At 38.7% G+C, this 21,657-nt stretch overlaps 1 protein-coding gene across 2 annotated transcripts in view; it reads left to right on the top strand.

Annotated features, from left to right (window-relative positions):
- Positions 1–21,657, top strand: part of MLLT3 (MLLT3 super elongation complex subunit) — a 289,714-nt gene that overhangs the window by 137,784 nt on the left and 130,273 nt on the right. For both annotated transcript variants that reach the window (XM_043566262.1, XM_043566263.1), the window contains exon 3: positions 20,329–20,411. In XM_043566262.1, coding sequence (XP_043422197.1) covers positions 20,329–20,411 — 83 coding nt within the window. The remainder of the gene's footprint in view (positions 1–20,328; positions 20,412–21,657) is intronic.

Genomic DNA, 21,657 nt, shown 5'->3' with positions numbered 1-21,657 from the left:
GATGCTCAACTGACTGAGCCACGCAGGTGCCCCAAGAAAGCACTTAATTTTAGGCAGATACGGAAGGGCTTCATGATAAAATACTGTTGTAGAATGTAAAATGTTTTTCATTTTAAATACTTCCAAGTTGGAGTTTCATTGGCATTTCTAAGGAATTCCAATCAGGTATGATATTAATAGAGCTTCCCATATAATCTCGTTAACTTTTGTTGAATTTTTGGTTTATAGTTATATATTATCATTTATTCTAACATCCATTCCTCCATGACTTTTGAATTAAGGGGCCATTATTTTTTTGTTTTAAAGATGTAAATTCTTTTTTTTTGTTTGTTTCTCTTTTACAAGTGACTGCTGCTATAACTTGTATTTGCATAATATAATAAAGAAGGAACGTGTGAGTCAGGTGTGCTAAGGTGTGTGAAGAACCATTGCTACATGACATGTTTGACTGTGAGATAGATTCATCAAAGTCAAGTTGCCGTCTTGGGGACTCCACTTAAAAATTTGTCTCTGATTTGGGTCTCCCTAGCTTGTGTAGAAAACAAACCCACCGACTTGCCTTTTTCGTACTTGTAGAGAAGATGGCACAAAACCAAATGAGTGTAACTAGTTTTCCCTTCTGTTTTGTTAGCCTTATTTACCGTAAGGCATTTTATCAAGAAATGTCTTCCCCAAATAGAAGCATTAACGTTGGGATAGTGATTTCCTAACAGTTTTTGGAATACAGAGAAAATTTTTAGGTAGCATTCTTTTACTTGATATTTAGGAAAATGTGCATTAGTGAAACGTGTGGTTTGCTCCAATAGGATAGTTTTGCTGCTAACTGAAATAACACCCTGACTTTAGAGGTATGTTACCTTCAACCCATTAAATAAACCCATCAAAATAAAATATCTGCATTTTTGGAGGGGGACTTAACTTTGGTGGATCGATAGCCCTCATATTTAGGGCATGCCCAATTCCTGGAAAAGGTAGGTAATGTAAATCAAAGTAATGCAAGTCAAGTGTGATTTTTTTTTTCCATAAAACTAATGTGAAAATGAGGGCTTCCATTCCTGACCCAACGACCTTGGACGTGTGTGTGTGTGTGTGTGTGTGTGTGTGTGTGTGTGTGTGTGTGTGTTTAAAACAAATGAGCCAAGCAGCATGTTTAATCAGCTGTAAATGATATATTTCTGATCCTGTTGGATTGTCTTTAATATGCATGACTCATTTTAATACAGCAGCCTAATAGTAGCAAGTTGCATGAAACTGTTTAATGTACATTAACACATTCTTGCATGTTTCTTAACCAAAGGTGATTTGTGCATTAATTTTAATGCAGCAGTTCAGAATTTGAAATTATACCATCAAGCTAATAAAATGCAGGATGGCTTCTAGGAAGGGAGATTTGATGTGAATCTTTGTAAAAATTTGTAAAGACATAGTTCTATGTGATGTGCCTTTTTTTAAAGGTAGATTATTGAGAGATATCTGTTTGGCTGCCCTCTTTCACATTATAAAAACTTACTGTAGAAAGCATAGCCGTTACCAATCAAGTGGTTGGCATTTCTGCTGTGTTTGAATTTCTGCTTTCTAGACTGCTTTCCCATCAGCACAAATAACTTCACCTTGAGCCTGTAAGTTGTATAAATCATACCGACCTTTAAAATGCGTGAATCAACTCTTAAGGCAATGGGTTTTTCATTCTTTTTGTTCCTTTTCTCTTGCCATTGCTTCATAATGTCAAGTAGCCTCAAAGCTTTTGGCTTGATGAGTGGCCATTATAAGAGGCTTATAGTCCTTTGGTGAATTCATAGAATCAAGTTATTCTAGGTCAGCCACAAGATTAGATATTGACTTATGACAATAAAGTCCTCCATTGACTGCAACACTATTCTTTGCACCTATCAGCCATTTAAAAATATTCAACAACTCTGGATGGATTTAGAGTAGAAATGTTTAGAACGTCTTCTTGTAAATGAGTGTGTTTATTTTCATAGTTGTTGCCTTTCAAAATCAACTTACAAGCTGTGGGGAGAAAAATGGCTCTCAATATATTAAAGTTCTAGGACACTTATTTGGGCTGCTTTTTTCTCTTTTTTTGTCAAAGTGCTTGTAGGGCGCTATCTTCTTTAGCAAACAACTAGATCAGAGAGGAGACTGTACGTAGAATGATTTCAAATCAGGATAGCACGGAAGCTAAGACGTGCTGCTCAAGTTCTTTGCTGAATGAAGGCAAAAGCTGTGAGGGTGGACTTACAGCATATGGGTGAGGAGATTCATGTATACGAGCAGACTGACAAGATCGGCGAGGTCCATTTATAAGCAATGACTTGAAAAATAATTGGCTTAGTGTGATAAATATTACTCGTGGGTCAGCTAGTCATTGAAAATGAAAGTACTCACAGCTGCGTTCCGACATTAATATCTACCCGAACCTAATTGTTGAGGTGTTCTAGTCTTCTAAATTTAGCTACCCATTTACATTATAACAGATGCAAGCTCCTTACCACGCCTCCAAACCCCCTCCCCCAGTTTACTCAACGCATTTATTTAAGCAGGTTATTATAAAAGTTTCTGTGTGGTCTTGAGTTGAAGTTACCAAAGCATCTTTTGTTTCAAATCAGTCCAATAATTAAAGAGTTATAGAAATAATGTCAAGGTCCTCAGAAATGATATATTGCAAGTTTAGGAGCCAAGAGACAGAAAAAGATACTCCCAGCCAACACTTGCAAATCAGAAGCAGCTGCAGAAAGGTCAGAGTCCCTGTGTGTCAAGGGGCTGGTTATTTTATCATCAGTTAAAGGAATCGACTTTATTCCATGTCTCTAGGCATTTGACACTTCTATTGGGCATCATCTCTAGCCTTCTAGGAACAGACATCAAGAGGGTGGTACAATAAATTCTACTTATGCAACGACTAGAAAGTACGGCAGTAATTGCAGGTTGCACAATAATTATTTATGGATTATGCTTCATTGTTGTACATGGCCAGGCTTTGAGTCCATTACTGTTAAGCAGCCCGCAGCTACTTTGCTCTTTGAGTTTATTAGCACAGTTGGGTTTTTTTGTTGTTGTCTTTTTCTTTTTTCTTTTTTTAGGATTATGGTTTTCATAGCAGTGATATTACGGGGTTATTCTGTTCTTGAATTTTCTTATGGGAAAAGTTTCGTATTATCTGGTGGATTAGGCTTGAATTTTAGACCCAGTCCTACTTCTTGCCAACCAATGAAAAGCAACTGTTGGTCAGCCTCTGATGTTTAGAAAGTTCCTTCGATGACCACATCCATGTTATCCTGGCAGGGACTGCTTGAGCAGTAAACAGACATACCTTTTGTGTTATTATCACATTAAGACTCATAAGCTTACTCACGGGGCGTCTGGGTGGTTTGTCATTTGAACGTCCAACTTCAGCTCAGGTCATGACCTTGTGATTCATGCAACCCCACATCGGGCTTGCTGCTGTCAGGCGGAGCCCGCTTTGGATCCTCTGTCCCCCACTCTCTCTGCTCCTCCCCTGCTCGCGCTCTCTTTCAAAGATAAACATTAAAAAAAAAAAGAATCATAAGCTTACTCTTGAGCATTTTGTTTTGTTGCTCTGTGTTTTTATTTTTCTTTCAAATACAGTTGGTGAAACTGAATGGTATACCAATCCTTGTATTATTAAAATAGTGTTAGAAAATTTGGGGGGTTCATTGTACACAACCCTTCAGTCCTTTCAAAAATAATGCTGTTTTATAAAATGGTGTCGTTTATGGGATGAAGGAAGTAACTTACCCGGTTGGCGGAGGGAATAATAGCCATGTAACTGAAGCAATGAAAAATTATTCACACAAAGCAAGCCATTCTGCTTGGACTCGGGTGAGTGTGTGAGTTAATCTCTGGGGCAGTAGTTCTCACAGCTGGGCAGGCATCAGAATTGCCTGAAAGGTTTGGGGTATCAGATCGCTGCGGCCTACCTACCTACCCCAGAGGTTCTGATTCAAGAGGTCTGGGGTAGAGACTGAGAACTGGCACTTCTAAGTTTCCCAGCTGATGCTCATTGCCGATCCAGAGACTACTGCTCTAGTGTAATTAAACTAATGGAGTCTTAGCTAAGAGAGTGTGTGTGTGTGTGTGTGTGTGTGTGTGTGTGTGTGTGTGTGTGTGTGTGTGTGTGTGTGTGTGTGTGTGTGTGTGTGTGTGTGTGTGTGTGTGTGTGTGTGTGTGTGTGTGTGTGTGTGTGTGTGTAACACCACAGAAAATGGAAAGAATTGCAGATGAAGCTTGTTAGTGAGGGGGACTGACTTTTAATGGACTAGGAGAAGATCGAATTGTAATTAAATGGCTGAACTAATATTAAGGAAATGATATGGTTTAGAACCCAATACATTTCTAAATTGGTTTACTTAGTATTTTTTTATAGCTTCTGAAAACTTTTTTTCTTTTAACAGAAAACATACATGTGCTTTCTATATGGTTAGTGAAAAACCATAGATGTTTGTTCTGTCCAGAATATTCAACCACTGCTGCTAGATGGGGCACTTGTATTCATTTAATGTTACTACCTGGGGATCGGTGGGGAAGGGGGCTTAAGTTGAAATTTTTAATTGGGCCCTACAATACTTTACAGTTTTTTGTTTGTTTTTTTTTTGAGGATGAGTCCTTATTTTAGTCATGGTTGCATTTTTAGTCCTGGTGTGTAATGAGTGCAATGCTCATGGAAGGAGTAAATGAATGGCTGGCAACACACTTATTGGAAGTAATTAGGTAGTGATGCTGGGAATCACAGATTAACCTTCCCCAGAAAAACCCTTTAGTGACTTGAAAAATTTGCTTACTAGTTTATTAATATAGTTTTTGTGACCTGGATAAATTTAAGGCAAATGAAAATTCTAATAGAGTTAAATAATATTGGGGTTTTTAATAGCAAAACAAATCTCTAGAAGCATACGTTTTGGTAGCCATAACACATTATCTAAATTAAGCTGGGATTAAAGGCATAGAGTGAGGACAGAAATGTTAAATTAAAATGGGAAGTCTGAGTAAACCATATATGTCAAAGAATTAAGAAACTTCCCAAATTTTAGATCATTAATTTTATCTTAATAGTTTAGCAGAATCGTGTTATTGATCTTTTTTTCGAGGTCTGTGGGTGTGTGTTATTGGTGATCGTGCATAATATCCATATCCCGCAAGATTCCTATACCCATAAAATGGTGGGAGGCGTTCTTGAGGGCAGGGACTATGTTTTTAATATGTCTAACACCTACCTCTTGGTTAGTCAGAAATCTTGGCTAAATGGCATTTTTCTTTGACTCCTTTTAGTGGAAGTGTGCGTAACTGTTGGCAAAATAGTCATGAGTTAAGACTAATGTTTGGTAGGAATTTAGCTTTTACAAAATGATTTTCTCATCACATACCTAAAATACTACACTGGATATGCACAGTGATGCTTTTTGTTATTTTAGGGATAGAAGAATCTAGGGTAGAAAGAAGTTGTTGTATAACATGCCTAAAGTTAGTTACTCTAGCTAGGAAATGTCAGAGCCAGGCAGAGAACACAGATCTGCTAGCTCTAAATCTGGGCTTTCTACAAAATTCAACTATTAACGTATTGTGGGTTTTTTTTTTTCCCCCAGAGGAAAAGGTGTATAGTATACACAAGGGAAACCTTGATCTCAGTTCTCCTTGACTTAAATATTTCAAATTCTAGGAAGCTTGCTCTTCTCTGAATTTCTCTTAACTTCATTCAGCATCATTTTTTTATTATAGTAAGAGTTTTTCTTTTTTTGTGGAAAAACGGGAAGACCCAAATCAACACAAAGAAGAAAACAGCTTTTCATCCAAGCATCCAGCAGAGAGTGCTGGGCATAGAAGCCATTAATAAATATCTATTGATTGAATGCCAGGAATTAGCTCCCTGACCTCTGGGTAAATTGCTTAAGTTGTCATATTCCATCTGTAAAAAAGGGGTGGCTGGCAGGGTTCTTAGGCTACTTATTTCCTTATGTTATGGATTTATGTGACATCAGTGATCTTTCAGGGACTTGGTGAAAGGTGTTAAATAAATCATACCTTTATTATTATCTCTGAGGAAGAAATTATTTGAAATTTGCTGTCTTTAAGTATCTTACTTCTCTTTGTCATCAGAAGGAAAGAGAGGGATTTATTTGCAGTGTATGACACGTGTTTATTTGGAGGGGTGAGAGTATGCATGAGGGCAATTGCATTTATTTATAAATAAATCATTGTTATAAAATATTAAAAAGTCTTCCTGTGATATCTCAAGTTCTGTTGTTTAGTGTCTACCCTTCCTGACCCCAAATTATGGTCAGACGGACTTAGAGTTTATCTCTCAGCATTTCTTCATGAAAATAGAACAACACGGAAAAGGAATTAATAGAGTAGAAAAAGCTTGATTTTTTGGTAGTCTTTCTGGTTGACTGCGTTTATTGTATGGGCATGATGTGGGCATATGTGTATTAATTCACATGATTTACTTAGTTCTTAGTTTAGGTGCTATCCGAATTAGGCATTATTGTTCAAAAAATTTGACCATTTGGAAGAGAAACCAAATTAGATAGTGGGGTTTCAACATCTGATATGACAGCACATGAGGAGAACGACTTTTATGAAACACAGATGTACCTGTTGTCCCATGATAAATTTAAATAAACCAGGCTTTTCTCCAGATGGGATCACAATGCTTCCAAAATATTTACAAGCATGATAAGCAACTTTTCTTTTTCCTATTGTTTTAGCACTATTTTACATTTCCCAAATCTTCTTATAGCTGAGTTAGTATTTTCATTCTGTAGGTGGTACATTTACATGGAGAAAAATACATTCATCCATTTCATCCATTTAATTAAATCCCTGGTTGGAATGGGTTAGGACTGGTGGCTGGACATTCAAGCCAGTAAACAAAAAAGTACTCTGGAAAAATAAATTGCTGGTTTACTCTTTGTAAACTTCGTTCTTCTTTTTATATGAACGAATTAAGCTATAATAGAAGTCCACAAAAAAATTAATGGAAAATCTCTTAGCAAAATTCACATTTCTCTTAATATTTAATATTTAAGAAATGTAGGATTAATTTTAGAAGCGTGATATTAATGATTTTAATGTGTAATTTTCCATGTGAGCTTCATTAGTTTCATAATCGGAGTGGTTCCCTATGAAGGTTGTCTTGGGACTTAACTCACCTTCATTCAATTTTATAATTGATCTTTTGGAACTGACTTAGTGAAAGTTACTATGATCACACTATCAGAGGAGGGATTTTTCTTCTGATTTACACTGAACGAGTGAACATTAGCCAGCTCTTCAAGTTAGGGTCTTAATTATTCTCTTGTTTGACCTTTGCCTGTAACATTTGGTTTGAGTTGTGTTTTTCCCTTTGACTTTAAGATTCAACCACTGGCAGGAGCCTTATTTAATCTTTCTATTGAGCTGTTTCATCTCCTTGAACAGGGCATAAACCTATTCATCCATCTATCTTTCATATGGGCATGCTGTTCTGGAATACTATTAAGATTGAGTGCATTGTCGGGGTGCCTGGGTGGCTCAGTCGGTTGAGCGTCCGACGTCGGCTCAGGTCATGATCTCACGGTTTGTGAGTTTGAGCCCCGCGTCGGGCTCTGTGCTGACAGCTCGGAGCCTGGAGCCTGCTTCGGATTCTGTGTCTTGCTCTCTCTCTGCCCCTCCCCTGCTCACACTCTATCTCTCTCTGTCTGGAAAAAAAAAAAAAAGATTGAGTGCATTGTGGCAGGGTGCATTCCATTTAAAAAGCAATGTAATAGGTTTTGCTGTGATTAAGAACAAGAGTGTTACAAGTGCAATATATAGCAAAATCATAACAAGGGCTTTTTACATAATGTGCTATTCCTAATGTGCAAACAGTTGATTTAATTTTTTACTGTAGCTTTTAAGAGCATGGTGTTTCTCATCGATGCTGCCAGTATGTCCTGATGTTTCATTCCTTAATACCTGAGTTGATAGGCTATCGTAACTACATCATACCAAGTTCTTGAGGAATCACATTTCTGGTTTGATTTATACATGTAAAACAGGGTCTTACTCAGTGGGTTTAATCTAACTTCAAAATTGGAGTGGAAGCAAGGAGATGAAAATCTAATCTATGGAATTATTATTATTCTTTGGTATGAGGCAGCCTCTGTGAAAGAAATTAAATATTCACTTATTTATTGGTCTAATAAAAATAAAATTCTCCTTTAATTAAGAAAAAGTTTTTACCAAGAAACAATTTTTAAAAGTCTATGTGATTCCAGATCTTTTTTTTTTATTGTTCTTTTGTCTTTTTTTTTATTAAAAAAAAACCCTTTTTTTAAACATTTATTTATTTTTGAGAGACAGAGAGAGGCAGAGTATGAGCAGGGGAGGGGCAGAGAGAGAGAGGGAGACACAGAATTCGAAGCAGGCTGCAGATTCCGAGCCCGACGCGGGGGCCCAAACTCACAAACCGTGAGATCATGACCTGAGCCGAAGTCAGACGCTCAACCGACTGAGCCACCCAGGCGCCCTGTTTGTTTTGTCTTAATTTCCCGGTTGTGTTATAGCAGATGAGGTGTTTAACCCATAGATGTTTTATGTTTAAACAATGATACTTAAAAGGAAAATGGATTTGCTTTCAGGTTCAGATAGAAGTAGTACATATGATTTGTCATTGGAATAATAGAATATTAGATATAGAGGCCACCTCTGAAGTGTGATAGTTACTTACATGACCGAGGAGGTCTGGAGTGAGTGGTTAAAGGGATTCTCCAAAGGTCCTGTGGTGAGTTTGTGGTAGAAATGGAGCCAGAATCATGTCTCCCGATGCCTTGCTGATTTTTCGTTTACTACAACCACAGGACTCAAATTCACATTACATTTGTATTTTCTCCTTGTTTGTTTTATTGCAGTATTTCTGTGTTGCTGTTCTGTAATATGTAACCTTGGAAGCTTTACTTACTGCCTTTTCACAATCTGTGCTTAACTAGAGCTTTATGAGTTTGAAAGTGGGCGGACAGTGTGGACCGACTGCTAGTAGTTTTAGCGGTGGATTGAGTTGAAAGAATTCCAAAAGAATATTTTTTCATTTATCCCTGTCAGGAATCTGTAAGGCCAAAAATAAAACCAGATCTAAGAACGTTTAATTAAACTGATTGTAAATATGTATATTTAAATTATTTTGTGAGTGTGTGTGTGGGGGGGGTGGATTTTTGCGAAAGTCCAAAATAAGTTCTGTAATTGCTTATAGTTTATATTTGATTGCTGCTAGATAACTGGATGATTTCTAGTTTCCAGAAAGCGTCTAAAGCTTTATAGGGATTATCTCATTTTTGCCTTTAGCATGGATGATCTCTTAAAGCTTAAGGGGCTGTATGATGTAGGTAATAGCATTAGCTCCATTTTTATAACTGAGAGAACAGAACGTATTGTGTGACTGTCCAAGGTGCAGTCCGAACCAAGGGGTTCTTAAAAGCTCTGCTCTTGACCAAGCTCTGCCTCCACATTACACGTAATTTCCTCTGCCACAAAATGCTGCCTCTTGGTAAAGTTTCCAAGAGGTCCTAGATTTAAATTAGTAAACACTTTTATGACTCATACAATAAGCTTCAGCCATATACTTGAGAAGTTTCATGCTTAACGTTTGGAGTCCGGTGGCAATTCTAACTTCACGCCTTCTTTTCCCTCCTCTTTCTTCGTACCTCGTCTCATTTTTCTGCACTTCCCATTCTCCTTGGTTTACTTGGAACAAGGGTCAGTGTGCCTTGTGCATTATTTGGATACCTTCATTTCTCTTCTCAAATGTAAGTGACTCTCTGTTATTCCCAAATGAGATTAAAGCTGCTAGTCATTGACTCCCATGTTCTTTGCCAATATCCAATGTTTTTACTTTCCTCTTAGGAAATGTGTTTATTTGGTATCTCAAGATGGAAAGGAACTGGGAAGAAATACCTAATTCAGTTACCCATCTCGTGGAGTGTTTCTCATGCACTCCAGCTTAAACTGATGAAAATCTTCTCCCATAAGCTTTTTCTAGAGTCATTCCTACTCATTACAATTTTCTTTTCTTCCTCTTATGGGGCACTATCATACCTTCTTTCTTAAAACAGACCAAGATTGGGGCACCTGGGTAGCTCAGTCGGTTAAGTGTCTGACTCTTGATTTTAGCTCAGGTCATGGTCTCATAGTTCATGACTTCGAGCCCCATGTCAAGGGATTCTCTCTGCCCCACCCCAGCTTGTGGGTGCTCTCTCTCTCTTTCTCTCTCTGTCTCAAAACAAATAAATAAAATAAATAAACTTTAAAAATTTTAAAAAATATTAAAAAAATAAGCCAAGATTAAACCAATGACTGACTGTCTCTGCTTCTCCCTGGTTTGTCTCCTAAGCTTTTCAGCTTGTGAGTCCTTATCTGTAATACTGGCCATGAACCGCTTTTGTGTTAGTTGTGATTTCTTTTTCATTTATATTTGTACTGTTTCCTCCTACTAAGTAATTCCTGGATTTCAGAGACCATGAGAGGTACCATGCAATTAGCATTGCATTTGTTAATCAGAAGGTATTTTGTAAAACTTGACCTGTAAGGACGAGTAGAAACCATTTTTCTCCTGTTACTGTTTCTTTCTATTTAGCCCAGAGACATGTTAGAGCTACAAATCAAGCTGAGAAATCAATGTAGCTCACTTGTATAATCAGGGTAGACAGAAAATAGTAGGTCACTACTATGTTTAATAGGAGCAAGCAGAAAAAATCATACTCTGTAAAAGTAGATTTTTTTTAATCCCTGTAATTTCCTGAATGATAAGGCTGCTAGCAGCATCTTTTATTATAGTGTTGTTGTTGTTTTTAATGTTTATTTATTTTGGGGAGAGAGAGAGAGAGAGAGAGAGAGAGAGTGTGTGTGTGTGTGTGTGTGTGTGTACACGTACGAGCAGGGAGAAGCAGAGAGAGGGAGACAGACAATACCAAGCAGGCTCTGCGCTGTCAGCACAGAGCCCAATGCGAGGCTTGAAGTCACAAACTATGAGATCATGACCTGAGCCGAAATCAAGAGTCGGACACTCAGCCGACTAAGCCACCCAGGCACCCCTCTGTAAATGCAGATCTACTTTAATGATACAGGTTAATTTTTATAATGTACTTTTGAACGGTAGTATTAGATTTTATTTTAGCAGTGAGTTACTTTTTTTTTTTTTCTCACAGAATCTAAAGGGACCCTACTACTGTACCTAAAACTCAGTATCGATCCTTAGGCTACTTAAATTTTCATTGTTGGGGCAAACACCTCATTGCTTTGTAAAAGCAATATATACTACAGGGCTGTAGGGTTCCTGGAACCTACATTTGAAAACCCTTGCTTTAGAAGGGTAGCGATGCAAGATTTTCCCTGGTTTTTTTGAAAAGATTGGAAGATTGTCAGGCTAAACAGGAACCGCATTCCTGGATGCACAGTGTGCAAACAGTTGCCATCATATGAGCTTCACCCATGTTCTGTCTTCATTTGTAATATCTAATGGAGCTTAAATCAATCAAGATACTTAGGATAGGCTAGCTCTGTGCCGAATGCTTCACAGGAAAACAAAGTAGAATCCACAAGATGCTGAACAGAAATCTTGCCCTTAAGTCTTCTCTGAAGTTACGACAGTTTTGATTCCTTCCCTGGAAGCATTTGTTTTTACTACTGAAGGGGGAAAAAGCAAAAATTAACTAGCCAAGTATTGATTTAGCAAGTATTGAAGATGGAATTGTATGCTGTACAGGAAAAGATGGGGGCAACACATTTAAAAGAGGCCCTTGTACACTGTGTACTTATTAAAAGAAAATTATGATTTCAGTTGAACAATATGCCTTCAAAACGGGTATATATGTGTCTGAGAAACTTGTCACTGATGCGTTACAATATTTTGAATCGTGTCACCCTTCTTTCTTCCCTTCTTTCCTGACTCATGTAATTTTTTCCCTGGTAGCGCTGTTTTCCTCTCCTTGAGTAGACAGCTTTTCATTTATGATCTTTTTTATCCCCCCCTCAAATTGCATTTACAGTCCACTACTTTTTATGGTTGGTGTTCCTTAGTCCAGACAGTTCCTTCTGTACTGTGTTTAAGAACTCTGAGGTTTCAAGGAACAGACTTAAGAAAATACGTAGATCATTTAAGATTAGGTTATACAAATCCCAAGAATGGGGAACCTTTGAAATGGGGAGCCTATGAAACCTTCATAATGAAGAATCACAATGGAGATTTTACAAGCAGACGTGTTGTTTTCTTGGGAGTTGGCAGCATTGGGAGAATTTTAAGACTTGAGAAATGAGGTTGTGAAATCGTAATAGCCAAACCTATGAGGGTGTTAAATGGTGAATTCAGGACAGAAGAGAAGTCCAAGTAGGAGTTCAGGAAGGAGGAAGTGTCTTCCCCTCAGAGAGAAAATCCAGGGAAGGGGCTGAGGAACCGTAGGGACTAATGTAAGGACAGGCTTTCCTTAAGCTGTGTTCACATCTTCCTCGGTAAGCAACATAAATAGCGGGTTTTTCCTGCCTATCCAACACATGCTCCTTTTCTTCTTTCAGGTCGCAACCTAAAGGTCACCTCGTCAGAGAGGGGATACTAATCTGAAATAAAGAGGAGCTTTCCTTCTCCCTCACATCAGCCTGCTTGATTTCCACCACAGTGCTTGTTACTCAGTACTTTCTCAGTATTTTCTTGCATGCGTGTTCTCTTTCCTCCTTGCCCAACAACCTGCCTCCTGTCAGTGGATATACGTTTTAATACGTGCAGAGGTCATGTCCATTGTGGTCATTACTCTGTCTTGTCTCCAGCACGGCATCTGTACTCCGAGGACGGTGTCTCTGGCTAGAGTGTCACCTGCCTGAGAGCAAGAATTCTACCATATCTGTGTAGTCCTATGATTGTATAGTGCCTGTTAGGTGGAATTACTTAGGCTAATATTACTGAGAAAAAATGAACTGTGAATGAGAAAATCAGATAATTTTACAAACAAAGACGTTGAGTTTCTTTTTTTTCCCTTTCAATAAAAAGCAGCACCAGGCTTAGTGAGAGCTGGGCCAAGTGTCAAACGTGGGGTAAAACTCGGTAAGACTTTGATGCCAGAGGCTGTCCCAGGGTTGTTTACTTCTGTTACATGCAGAAGTCACAAGGTGATTATTTTAGGAAATGGGATTCTCGAATAGCTCTTTATATATTTGGTTAAATAATAAAAGCCGTAAAGGGGAAACTGTGTCTCTGATGGCCAGCTTTTTGATGCAGTAATACATACTGAAATGAAGCTATTTTCTGCCAAATACTGAGAGGTTTCTTCGTTGCTTTTCTAGAGGATCCTTTTCCATGTAGCTCACGTCGCTTTTCTGGATGCATCTTCTGAAGTATGGTATTCCGAAAGATAGTGTGCCCAAGGTTTCACTGTAATATTTTGCCCAAGGTTTAACTTTCTCATCCTTGAGAAAGAAATCTGAAGCTCTTGCCATTTGAATAATTCTCAGTGAAGGAATTAAGTTTGTCCTCGGCTGAACTTTCTCTGAAGATCTACTTTTGCTATTTCCTATCACATTCGCCTGGAAATACATTTCCCCTCGGCCAGTTTTTGAAGCACTGTTGTATACTGAGTCATCGTGAGGCAACTTGAGGCAAGTTAGCAGAAGTGCCGTCGATTTTAGTGAAAGGTGAAGCTTGAATATTTGTATTTAGTATTTCCTAACAATTCATAATGTTGTCTAGTTTGGGGCCATGTTTGTATTTTGTTGGCTCATTTGTTATGACCTGCCTTGAAGAAATGATTATGAAGGCGGTCTTGTTTTAGCATCATGGTTTTGTTCTCCCAAGGTGAAATGGATTGACCTTACCTCCGCTAGATGGGATTCGCTAACAACTGTAATCTGTAACTGCTCTGAAAGCTAAAAATGTGCATATGTTAAAAAAAAATCCTCCCCCTTTTTACCCTCTGGAGAGAGAGGCTAGGAATATTCTCAGTCTGTAAGTAAAGATTCCAAGTTACTCACAAAGGAAGTCATGTTTATGTTTATCATTAAGGGTTTTTCAACATGGCCAATTTGGAATCTCGAACTCTTTTTCAAAATCTAGGACTTTCCTCTAACATGTCAAAATTAATGATCCCTCTTTTATATATGTAATCCATTTTTTGTCCCGCTGGGCTTTCTGAGTGTGTACAGTATGAGGTTCTCTATACAAGTATAAACTTTATCCATATTAGCTGTTTTTTCTTCCTCATTTTCTGTGTTTCTGCTTATAGTGACTGCTCCATTTTGCTGTTTAACTTTCCTAATGCCCTCGCTCATACTTGGCTTGCCGTCCAGCCTTTCTTCTCAACTGCCAAGCTTGCTCCATCTATTCCTTTGAAGTTCATACTAAAGTTAATGTCCATTGACTCAACTCCATTTCAGAAATGATGAGCTGGGTTCAGAGATGAGAGGTGTCTGGAGACACAGCTGTAGCTTTGGGGAAGCATAGAATGAAATAGGGGTGAGAATAGAGCTTGATAGGAGTATATGTAAGTAGGGTTTCCTAATTGGATCAGTGAGAAGAGAGTTTGCAGCCAGAAGAGGGAAATGACCATTTGTGTTTTGGAGTATTGGCAGAAGGTTCTTCAGGGGAGATGGTGTCTGAGTTGGTCCTTGAGAGGTGAACCCTGAGGAAGTGGACAAGCGTTCCATGTCTGTCCGGTTAGCTAACAGTATCTAGCTTGTTTCATAAAACTTAGTGGAAGTTAATTGGACAGTTGTTCTCTTGCGTGGCCACGGTTCTTTATTGCATATAAAGCAATTAGGTTTTTAGAGTTGAATTTTTGAATTATAAACAACCACCACCACCACAAGGTAAAAACCTTAACAATGGAACTCAAAAGTTGCCTGATGTTACCTTTAATCCCTTTTCAGGGAAATGAGGAAATGACCCAAAAGGGGGCAATATTTTTTGTTGTTTAGAAATACCTGTTTTAAAATGGGCTGAATAGAAACAATGGCGGGATCTTTTTGTGTGTGTTCCCGTGTGTGTGTGTGTGTGTGTGTGTGTGTGTGTGTGTGTGTGTGTGTATGCTTATAGAAACAAAAACAAGACTCAACACTTGATTTCAAAATGTCCTTTTCAAAATGTCACAAGTGTAAAGTGTCAAGGCTTGGCCATGTTCAGTGGCGGTGAGGTGCTCAGACTGCTAGATGCTAGCCATGAACTTCTAAATTCTCGCACAGGACAGTTCAGGGCAGAGACACCTGCCAGGCAGCACCCTGGTTTACTGTTCTTGGAGGCTCTGAAATGGCAGAACTAGAGCAGGGAGGGAAGGAATCCAAAATGTTCAAACCAGAAGGGACATTTGGCACAAAGCATTGGTAATGACCAGTCTATATATAGAGTTTGGTGTGTTTCCTTCCTGAAGGGCTCAGCACAGTAAATAAAGTAAAACCAATAATTATCAATGGCCAACTGAGCCATGTCCTTAACGAAAGTACTCACATGGGCATAAATCATAGGGTCTAAGCCAACAGACTGGAGAGGAATCTATCAGCTGTTTTCCTAAGGATTAGGGGAAAAAAACTGTTGCCTAGTGATAGTTTTTAAAGCTTTAATTGAGGATCTGATGGATTTGTAAGAGCATCTTCTTTTCTTTCTTTTTCTTTTTCAGTGCCAAAAAATGAGATCTTTTAAATAATTAATTAAACATATTTATTGAGTATGTATATGTATATGAACTTTGTAATGTAAGCACAAATCTATTCATGTAACAAACATTTATTTCCATGTACCAAGCACAGGTCTTTTGAAGCCCTTTTCCCCTAAATGAAGCATATTGAAAATCTTAGGTAGTGAGTAAGATTTTGACTTAATTCTAGGCTAACCAAAATCTTTTTTCCCCTTCATGTGTTTGTCTTCCTTGTGTAGACTTTTTGCTCAACTTAGTTGATGGTCAGTGTATAGAGTCAGTCGTACTACATATGTATATGGGTATCTGGAAAGGTCACAATTTTGAGGAGCTGTTTTAGGAAAAAAACCCAATTGCTCATTATTTACATGCATTTTGGGCTGTTCCTCTTCTGCATGAGTGTTGTATGTTGGTAGATGATGGTACATGTGATTACTTGGACAGAGAACATTTTCTTTGGTTCTTTTGTTTTTTAAATATTTTAAAATGTTTATTTAATTTTGAGAGAGAGCATGAGCAGAGGAGGGAGGGAGGGAGAGAGAGAGAGAGACACAGAGAGAGAGAGAGAGACACGGAGGGAGACAGAGAATCCCAAGCAGGCTCTGCTGTCACTGCAGAGCTTGACATGGGGCTTGAACTCACGAACCATGAGATCATGACTGAGCCAAAAGCAAGAGTCGGCCACTTAACCAACTGAGCCACCCAGGCAACCCTGGACAGAGAACAGTTTGAAAATGTCTCCTAATTAGAGCCTTGGACTACATGAGCAGGGAAGTGTGGAAGGAGATCAGAGACATGCTATTTATGGCGATACAATGTTAGTTTCAAAATGACGATGAATATCTTCTGGCTCGATTTGTTAACTTAGTCTCTTGAAATTTGGTACTATCAGAATTAGAACCAGTTCCATGTTGAGCCCTCAGCTTTCAAGAGAAGACTCTTCTGTGGCAACACAGAACATTCAACAAACATTCGTTGAACACCCTTTACTTGGCTCACTGTTAGTGCCCAGAGTTACAGATACGAGTAATAGTGAGGTTGTTGACCTCAAGGGGCTCAGTCCAGTGGAGGAGTCTGAGAGGTGAGTGAATGTTATCTGCCAGTCTGATAAGTGCACCCACCTGATATGTGCAACAAGAGAGGCTTGGAAGCGGAACAAGGGAGGCATTCTGAAAGAGCTAACATCTGGGCTGGATTTTGACAGGAATAAGAGCTTCCAGTGATTTCTGCTGAGTTAATTTGCATGGTTTAAAGAATGGATGTTAATCCTCCCATTTTACCGTCACCTAAAAAAAATTGATGGCTTTCTGAAGCTGAATATCCCCTTTAATAACTTCTGAAACTTGATCTTTTATTACCTAGATCTTAAAATTATCTGATTCTCAAACAATGGAGATGAAGAATGAGTTTCAGGGTTTAGGACACTTAGATCTTATGAAGGTGACATCGTGGCCAGTGATTATGGGACAGGGATTCTTTTTTTTTCCCCCAATGTTTGTTTTTGAGAGAGGGAGGGAGGGAGGGAGAGAGAGAGAGAGAGAGAGAGACACACACACACGGTGCAAGTGGGGGAGGGGCAGACACACACACACACACACACACACACACACACACACACACACACACACACACACAATCCAAAGCAGGCTCCAGGCTCCGAGCTGTCAGCACAGAGCCCAACGCGGGGCTGGAACTCATGCTGAAGTTGGACGCTCAACCACTGAGCTACCTCGGCTCCCCAGAACAGGGATTCTTAATGAAGAAGTGTTGCTGAGTGAAACAAGGTCTCAAAGGTGGTCCTATTAATTTAACAATAATTGCTTTATGTCTAATGTACTACTATCCCTACTGGCTAAAAAGTTTCTTAGTTTTGCCTCCTGTTTCTTGTTAAGAAGTAGGTTAGAAACTGATGTTAATGCTTTAGGTTATAAGAGACTTGAATAAATAAATTAACGAACTACTTCCCCTAGTTTGACTTTCTTCTGATTAGAACACTAAGTGTGTATTTGTATTGCTGCTGGTTTTCTCGCATGTTTAGCGTGTATAAAAAGTTTCTATTGTTTGCTTCTAATTAAGAACTCAGGGTGCTCTACACACGTTGTCCATTGTTCTTTATGAAAATATTGCATTTAAAAATAATTGAGGTATGCGTTGGTAAATAGTTTCTTATAAACCAGACTTTTACAGAATATTAATACATAACAGATCATTTCCTTTAGAGGGTGGGAAAAAATCTAAAACTTTCAACTGGAAGATGGGCTCACTAACAGCTGTTTCCTATAATAGAAGCAATTTGCATGCAGAATAGAGAAAATGAATTATACAAAAGGGTGTATAGAGGAGCAGCTATAACTTCTCTGACATGTGCGGCAGCCCACAGAATAAACTTCCTTCAAATGACATTGGCATGATTAATCCCAAGCAACCTGGACACTGAAAGTGCTGTTCTGAAAAGACTGCTTTGCCGTCTGGAAATGTCATGGGTGTAATACGAGTCTTTTCCTTGGCGTCGGGGGTGTGCTCAGTGATTTTGGTGGCATACCCTCTCCCGAGGGTTCAGGATATTTGAATATTCATGATAGGTTGGCAGGTGGTTAGTAGATGCAGGACTGAAGCTACTCTGAGTTGTTGTGCATTTGCATTTTTTTTTTTTTTAAATCAGAGAAACTTGTAAGGTCAGGTGAGAGTCCTCACTCCTGATTTACTTCTGATGTCAGTTTGGGGAAATGTTCCTGAGGTGGGCTAAAGGAGACTTCCAAGTGTTCCAGTCCTATCTTCAGTGTACGTCTTCATAACCATATTTGTACTTGGGGGAGGGTCTAACCAACCTTTATGTACATTATCATCATCATCGCCTAGAAGAAAAACACCTTACACGTACGTTCCTACCCATGCTTACGGATAGGTAGATGGTCTTCTCTCTTTTAAAGGGAAAGGAAATGGAAACTGTCTAGAGAATTCTTCGGGTGCCATGGAGTTGCGCCTTCTAATCTAAATCCAGGGGTCTCTCCTTGCTGCTTTCTTTCTGTTTTCATCTGAAAAGTTTCCATGCCAGTTGGCTATCTCATGGAGTAGATCACCTGCCTCACTTGAGTAACTTTTTGAGAACTTACACACGCCAGGATCTGTGCCGTGTCTTTTATGTACATCATCCTGTTTAATCCTCCCAGTGTTTGGAAGAAAACCCAAGGTTCAGAGAAGTGGAGTAACTTTCTAGAGGCAGCCTGGTCAGTCTGAGTTGGATCCCAGATTGGCACCCAGGTGTGCCCATGCCCTTGACACTTGGCACTCTATGTTCCTGGGGTAAATGTTTCCGTCTTTGAGGACTGGAAGGAAATTACACACGATGTTCCAGAATACACTGTAGTGCAAGTCTGTGGGGTGTCCAACCTGTGATTCCAGCAATTAATGCTTTGGGAGGGTAAAAGGAGAAGAGAGGATAATACTTTGTGGTCTGGAAAGGTCACAGAATTTGTGATGACATTTGGATTTGAACTAAGAGAGGATCCTAATAGTGGTATCAAGGTGTGAGGGAAGGGATGAAAGGAGGACAGGGCACACTTGGGAAATGCTGGGCATATTTGCAGAGAATTGAAGGAAGCACAGGAGGATGGATGAGTGACAAAAGAGGAAGGCTGGAAAGGTAGGCTGGGGCCCTGCTGCGGGGGACTTGAGTTACCACACAGAGGACTGCGTCGCCTTGATATTCAGCATGTCTGTGATTACTTCTTTGTGACACGATCAAATACAGCCTCAACTAGAATACTTTCAGATGGCTCGTGACTGATTTTGATTTACTTAATTGACATTCTAGTGGTATGAATCCTAGTTACCTTCTTTAGGGTGTCTCTCATTTCCCAAGAGCTTGCCTAAAAATAGTCTTGCCTGGGGCGCCTGGGTGGCGCAGTCGGTTAAGCGTCCGACTTCAGCCAGGTCACGATCTCGCCGTCCGGGAGTTCGAGCCCCGCGTCAGGCTCTGGGCTGATGGCTCAGAGCCTGGAGCCTGTTTCTGATTCTGTGTCTCCCTCTCTCTCTGCCCCTCCCCCGTTCATGCTCTGTCTCTCTCTGTCCCAAAAATAAATAAACGTTGAAAAAAAAAATAGTCTTGCCTAATTCATTTTTGGGGGAAATCGAAGAGGGTGACATGATGGACACGAATAACATTGGGAGATTCTGGACTTGGAATTTTCTGAGGAGGGAGGGTATCCTGCCACTTGTTGGCATAGAAATCGGGATGTCTCCAAGAAGTGAGGGGTTTGAGGGTGGAGTGATTTACAGAAGAGATCTGACACAGACAGTACATTTGTCAGGGGACTTTTCAAGCTTTAGATCGTAGGAGCTCTCCCCAATCTCCCTAAAGCTTCAGGGCAGGGTGAGAACACCTGAAATCAAGTCATTAATGATCACGGTTGACTGTGGTAAAATGTCCCCCATCAAGATTTGAACAAATAGCTTACCATATTTGCTTTACCTAGGAAAATTCTTATAGATTCTGAAAAAGAAATAGAGATCAGAAAGGCAGATGGGGACTTGGGAAAGGGCTGTGAAAATTGGGCATGATCTAGACAGGAGAATGGGGTTTTCTTTCTTTCTTTTTCTTTCTTTTAGTTTTGTTTTTCAGAAGAAAGAAGAATGTCTTTTTGCCTTTTATTCTCCTCTCACCTATTTTTTCTTTTTAATGTTGCAGTGTGCAAAGATCCACCTTACAAAGTAGAAGAATCTGGGTATGCTGGTTTCATTTTGCCAATTGAGGTTTATTTTAAAAACAAGGTATGTAATCTTTACCCATTAATCTTTCAGTAGAAGATCCGCCATTAGCCAAACAATGTTTAAAATAATTTTGATTCATAAATACGCCTGTCACTAGATGATTTTAAAATAAAAGTTAAATTTGTCTTCTAGGAATTTTGGCTATTGTTAACCCTTAATTATAGAGGAAGTGGCTAAAAAAGATAATTTCAGTTCTCTGAAGCCAGATTATATGAAATTCATTAAACTTTCTTTTTAAGAGAAGAATGATTACCATTTGAAAAAAGATTAATGTATGTTTGTAAAGCAGAAAAGACATTATGTTTTTTCAGTGAAATGCTCTTTTTCTCATTTGCGTATTTCTAGAATTTTAGACACTTGCAAACAAAAATCTCTCATGTATCCTTAGCTGCCACGCACACATGACATACGTATACAACTATATCAACTTGATGTGTTATGGATTCTACTGGATTTAAAAGTATATATGTAGCACAATGCAGACTATATAAAATTGGATAAGTTGCTCAACCTCTGTAGGCTTCATTTTCCTTAATTATAAAAGGGATAGGATAAGAGCATCTATCTCATAAGGATTAGATACAATATGTGTGCACAGAACATTTAGAATAATGCTTCAGTATATACGTAAGCACCTAGTAAATGCTAATGAGTACCTTTCTCAGTAACCCCACTGAAATATTCACGTTTTTTTTTTTTTATCAAAATCAGAATTTGTTGAGATGCATTTATGTCCACTTATGTGATATGGCTTTACATTGATGTATTGATTGTTTTTTCCCCTCATTTCGAGTTGGATTTCCTTTAAAAAGCTTTTAGCTTTCTTTTGTTTTATTAAAAAAATTGAGATATAATTTATATACCATAAAATTAATTTTTAAAAAGTATACACTCGTTGGTTTTAGTGGGTTGTACAGTCATCACCACTATCAAATTCTATGACTTTCTTAGTATTTTCATCACCCCCTAAAGAAATTCTGTACTCACTGGCACTCACTCCTCATCCCCCTCACCCCCATCCCCTGGCCGTGATTAATCGACTTCCTTTTTCTATACAATTTCCTATTCTGGCAGCTTATATAAATGGAATAGTACAATATATGACCTTTTGTGCCTGGCTTCTTTCACTTAGTATATCTTCAGGGTTTATCCAAGCTATAGGATGTATCAATAATTATTATTTTTTTAATAACTGAATAATATCCCATTGTATAAATATACCACATTTTGTTTATTAATTTGTAAT

This window comes from Prionailurus bengalensis, chromosome D4, assembly GCF_016509475.1.
Source record: "Prionailurus bengalensis isolate Pbe53 chromosome D4, Fcat_Pben_1.1_paternal_pri, whole genome shotgun sequence".
Lineage (NCBI taxonomy): Eukaryota > Metazoa > Chordata > Mammalia > Carnivora > Felidae > Prionailurus > Prionailurus bengalensis.
Note: the sequence above shows the minus strand (reverse complement) of the source record. Positions and strands in the feature narration are given on the sequence as shown.